Source organism: Cyprinodon variegatus, unplaced genomic scaffold (assembly GCF_000732505.1).
Source record: "Cyprinodon variegatus isolate N-32 unplaced genomic scaffold, C_variegatus-1.0 Scaffold677, whole genome shotgun sequence".
In the NCBI taxonomy this organism is placed as follows: domain Eukaryota; kingdom Metazoa; phylum Chordata; class Actinopteri; order Cyprinodontiformes; family Cyprinodontidae; genus Cyprinodon; species Cyprinodon variegatus.
Window position 1 is genome coordinate 178041 of NW_015151130.1, and position 4910 is coordinate 182950.

At 37.6% G+C, this 4910-nt stretch overlaps 1 protein-coding gene across 2 annotated transcripts in view; it reads left to right on the forward strand.

The window, feature by feature from the left end:
* The first annotated feature begins 2041 nt into the window (after positions 1-2041).
* Positions 2042-4910, forward strand: part of kif11 (kinesin family member 11) — a 15528-nt gene continuing 12659 nt past the window's right edge. For both annotated transcript variants that reach the window (XM_015394200.1, XM_015394201.1), the window contains exons 1-2: positions 2042-2210; positions 2431-2522. In XM_015394200.1, coding sequence (XP_015249686.1) covers positions 2449-2522 — 74 coding nt within the window. In that variant the 5' untranslated portion in view covers positions 2042-2210; positions 2431-2448. The remainder of the gene's footprint in view (positions 2211-2430; positions 2523-4910) is intronic.

Below are 4910 nucleotides of genomic sequence, written 5' to 3' on the forward strand. Positions count from 1 at the left end.
GTGTCTAGGTGTTGTAGTTCCTGAATGGGAAGCCAACTTCAGCTTGGTCTTTGTTTACCACTGAGGCTCCAGTAAAGGTTTGAAGATCCTAAAATCCTCTTTAATCAGCTCAGATTGGATTTATAGGACCCAGTCCCACCTGGATTATTTAATGCTGCTTATAAATCTCAGTAATGTGGGAATCTTTATTTTATTTATCAAAAAAAAAAAAAAGCATCACCTTAAAGAACTGGTGGTGTGAAAACTGGCCGATAACTGATACCGATATTTTAAAATCTTTTTTCTGACGCTGTAAAGCTTTCTTCTTCCTTTGATTTGAAAAATCACAGGTTTGTTTTTGGGAAATTAGATCAGATGTTTGTATCCAACAATTAATTATTATCCAGCAGCTGATTTACCAAAAACATTTTAACGGATTGATAAAATGTTGAAGTAGCGCTGCTGTTACTGAGTAAAACGTTTTAGGTTGACGGCCGACTTCCAGTTCTAGGATTTAAAGACGCAATCAGCCAATGATCTCATGCTTTAGTAGCAATATTTGATAAATCAGATCAATATTCTTAGATTCAGAAGAGTATAATAGTTTATTTTTAAACCAACACCTCTTTCCCTGTAAACCGGAGGTCACAGATTATCGGACCGCGGTGCGGATCCGGATCCGGATCCACCTGCTGGAAAATCTGGACCCAACCTGATTTAAAACATTTATAAATTACTGCGTGTTTTCTGACGACAGTGAATAACCCAATAATCCCTCCGCTTTGCGCAAAGCCTCCAGCCTCCGCTGTTCCTCCCATCCTGCTCCGCTCCAACTTCCTCAGAGCTCAAGGAGAGCAGGCGCTATATTATCGTTAAATTCAGGAGCAAAAACATGCAGAAATGAACCCTTAATTTAATATGAAATATTAAAAAATCAGCATCCAGCATCTGAACCATTTCTGCTCAGATATTTTTGTTTTGTTGTGGATTTTTGTAACGGGATAATTAGGATCATACATGGATTTTCTGAACTGTTTGTTCTCTGCTTCCAAACTCAGCATCTCTTCATCCCGGCCTGAGATGAGAAGTTTCTGTTGCGGTTGTCAGAGGCGCTCCTGGACTTTTTGACTGGATTTGATGAAACTTTTAAGCCTCTTGGTATAAAATAAATATTTTGATGGAGATGAGAAATCTGCTTCCTGGTCTGTTAAAGAACCAATAGTTTGCATCCAATCATTTAATTAAACGACCTTAGTTTTACGAATGAGCCTGGCATGGCTTAGTCTCTGGTTAAACCCAGGTTTAAAGCCTTGCAGGGCAGCCTAAAGCCCACTGCCAACATTAAGACAGAAAAAAGAAAGAAAATAACAAACCATCAGTTCAGGGGTTTGAGAAAATATGGGAATCAGGAAATTATCTATAAACCAAACTGAACGATTGTTGTTCTCTACTTCAAAAACACTTTAAAAAAATTTTTTTTTATTTAAAAATTGAAGGTATAACATGGACGCATAAACACCTCATTTTATTTCAGTGTTAAACTTTGTTTAAAGTAACAGATCATTAAAAAAGTCTCCGGACCTTTACTGGTTGATCATTTTCTTTATTCAGACCCTCCTGATTTTTAACTGGTTCCCCCCCGATCTAAACCAAAGCTGTTGTTTCATCTGGACCTTCTTACAAGTTTAAACCAAAGTCCGATCAGCAAGGAAGTTTGTTTGGAAGTCGTCAGATTCGCTCTTGGAAACTGTTGTGACTGAATTAGATCTGAGCTTCATTAGATCTTCAGTTAGATCTGAAGTCATAAGATATTAATTTGAAAAGTATTTACAGCTATNAAATACTTTTGCTGTCTTTATTTTTTTCTTTGTTTTAGGTTTGAATCAATAGAAACGAAATACAATTAAATGTTTTCAGAATAATGTCGCCATCTAGTGGTAATCATTATTCCTACCAGCGTCCGGGGAAATCCCCCCGGAAGCCCCCCCGCCACAGCGTCACTAGTCAATTCTGACCAATCGGGTGTTTTGTTGGTCCGTTACTGAGCGGCTATTGGAGGATTGAAGTTTAAAAGTAGAGTTTGAAGAGTTTCCTCCTGAGCGCCAGAGGAGGCTTCTGTTTCTGCCGAGGAGGAACTAAAACATCTTTTTAATAATAAAATAAACTTATTTAAACTGTTGGGAAATAACGCCAGATTTTCATTAAACCCGGGAAGAACAGACCGAGATTCGGTGAGTTATTCTGGGTTAGATTCGTTATTTCATGACGCTAATCTCTACCGGTAGTTTTAAAATGGCGATTTATTCCAATTTAAACGCTCTTTATTCTGCTGTGTTAAACTAGTCTGCTGTTCTAAACTAGATTGCTGTGTTAAACTAGTCTGCTGTGATAAACTAGTCTGCTGCTCTAAACTAGTCTTGGTTCTAACCGGAGGTTTAACGGCTTCCACAGCTTCTCTCTGCGGCCATCATGGCTTCTAACAACGGGACCGGAGGGAGGCGAGAGGAGAAGGGCCGGAACATCCAGGTGGTGGTCCGCTGCAGGTAAGAGACCCGCTCTGGGTCCGAGCTGAAGTTGGCCTCCGATTCAAGACATGAGTAAAGGGCTTTTTCTCACCTTTAGCAGCTTTAATCTACTCTAATTAAAAAGCTACAACACCTAGACACATCTAATCTGGATTAGATTATTCTAAACTATTGGTAGAACAATAAAAACAAAGTCTTAGATTTCTGAAACTTTCATAAAGGCAGATTTTAACAATTTTAATGTCCACATCACACTAGAAGTGGAGTAGCTCTAAAACTACAACACCTAGACACCTCTAATCTGGATTAGATTATTCTAAACTATTGGTAGAATAATTCAAACCAGGTCTAAAAAAAAAGTGTTAAAATCTTCATTTATTAAAGTGTCACTAATCCCAGACCTAGTTTTAATTATTCTACCAATAGTTTAGAATAATCCAGCCCAGATTAGATTGTCTAGTTGTTATAGTTTTACAGCCAGACCACTTCTAGTGTGATTTGTTAAAATCTACCTTTATTTTTTGATAAAAAGAATAAAAAGGTTCCCACATTACTGACATTTATAAGCAGCATTAAATAATCCAGGTGGGAATGGATCCTATAAATCCAATCTGAGCTGATTAAAGAGGATTTTAGGATCTTCAAACCTTTACTGGAGCCACAGTGGTAAACAAAGACCAAGCTGAAGTTGGCTTCCCATTCAGGAACTACAACACCTAGACACGTTTAATCTGGACTAGATTATTCTAAACTATTGGTAGAATAATTCAAACTAGGTCTGGAATTTGTAAATCTTTAATAAGTGTTAAAATCTGCATTTATTAAAGTTTCACAAATCAAATAAAAGTTTAAAAAAACACAAGACCTGCTTTTAATTCTTCTACCAATAGTTCAGAATAATCTAGCCCAGATTAGATGTGTCCAGGTGTCGTTTTAGAGCCAGACCACTTCTAGTGTGATATGGACACAAAAATGTGTTTTATTAAAGTTTCACAAATCCCAGACCTGGTTTTGATTATTCTACCAATAGTTTAGAATAATCTAGTCCAGATTAAATGTGTCTAGGTGTTGTAGTTCCTGAATGGGAAGCCAACTTCAGCTTGGTCTTTGTTTACCACTGAGGCTCCAGTAAAGGTTTGAAGATCCTAAAATCCTCTTTAATCTGCTCAGATTGGATTAATAGGATCCAATCCCACCTGGATTATTTAATGCTGCTTATAAATGTCAGTAATGTGGGAATCTTTATTCTATTTATTAAGACAAAAAAGCATCACCTTAAAGAAACAGCGCTGTGAAAACTGGCCGATAACTGGTGCCGATATTTTAAAATCTTTTTTTTCTGACAATCTAAAGGTTTCTTCTTCCTTTCATTTGAAAAATCACAGGTTTGTTGTTGGGAAATTAGATCAGATGTTTGTATCCAACAATTAATTATTATCTAGCAGCTGATTTACCAAAAACATTTTAATTGAGTGATAAAATGTTAAAGTAGCGCTGCTGTTACTGAGTAAAACGTTTTAGGTTGACGGCCGACTTCCAGTTCTAGGATTTAAAGACGCAATCAGCCAATGATCTCATGCTTTAGTAGCAATATTTGATAAATCAGATCAATATTCTTAGATTCAGAAGAGTATAATAGTTTATTTTTAAACCAACACCTCTTTCCCTGTAAACCGGAGGTCACAGATTATCGGACCGCGGTGCGGATCCGGATCCGGATCCACCTGCTGGAAAATCTGGACCCAACCTGATTTAAAACATTTATAAATTACTGCGTGTTTTCTGACGACAGTGAATAACCCAATAATCCCTCCGCTTTGCGCAAAGCCTCCAGCCTCCGCTGTTCCTCCCATCCTGCTCCGCTCCAACTTCCTCAGAGCTCAAGGAGAGCAGGCGCTATATTATCGTTAAATTCAGGAGCAAAAACATGCAGAAATGAACCCTTAATTTAATATGAAATATTAAAAAAAATCAGCATCCAGCATCTGAACCATTTCTGCTCAGATATTTTTGTTTTGTTGTGGATTTTTGTAACGGGATAATTAGGATCATACATGGATTTTCTGAACTGTTTGTTCTCTGCTTCCAAACTCAGCATCTCTTCTTCCCGGCCTGAGATGAGAAGTTTCTGTTGCGGTTGTCAGAGGCGCTCCTGGACTTTTTGACTGGATTTGATGAAACTTTTAAGCCTCTTGGTATAAAATATATATTTTGATGGAGATGAGAAATCTGCTTCCTGGTTTGTTAAAGAACCAATAGTTTGCATCCAATCATTTAATTAAACGACCTTAGTTTTACGAATGAGCCTGGCATGGCTTAGTCTCTGGTTAAACCCAGGTTTAAAGCCTTGCAGGGCAGCCTAAAGCCCACTGCCAACATTAAGACAGAAAAAAGAAAGAAAATAAC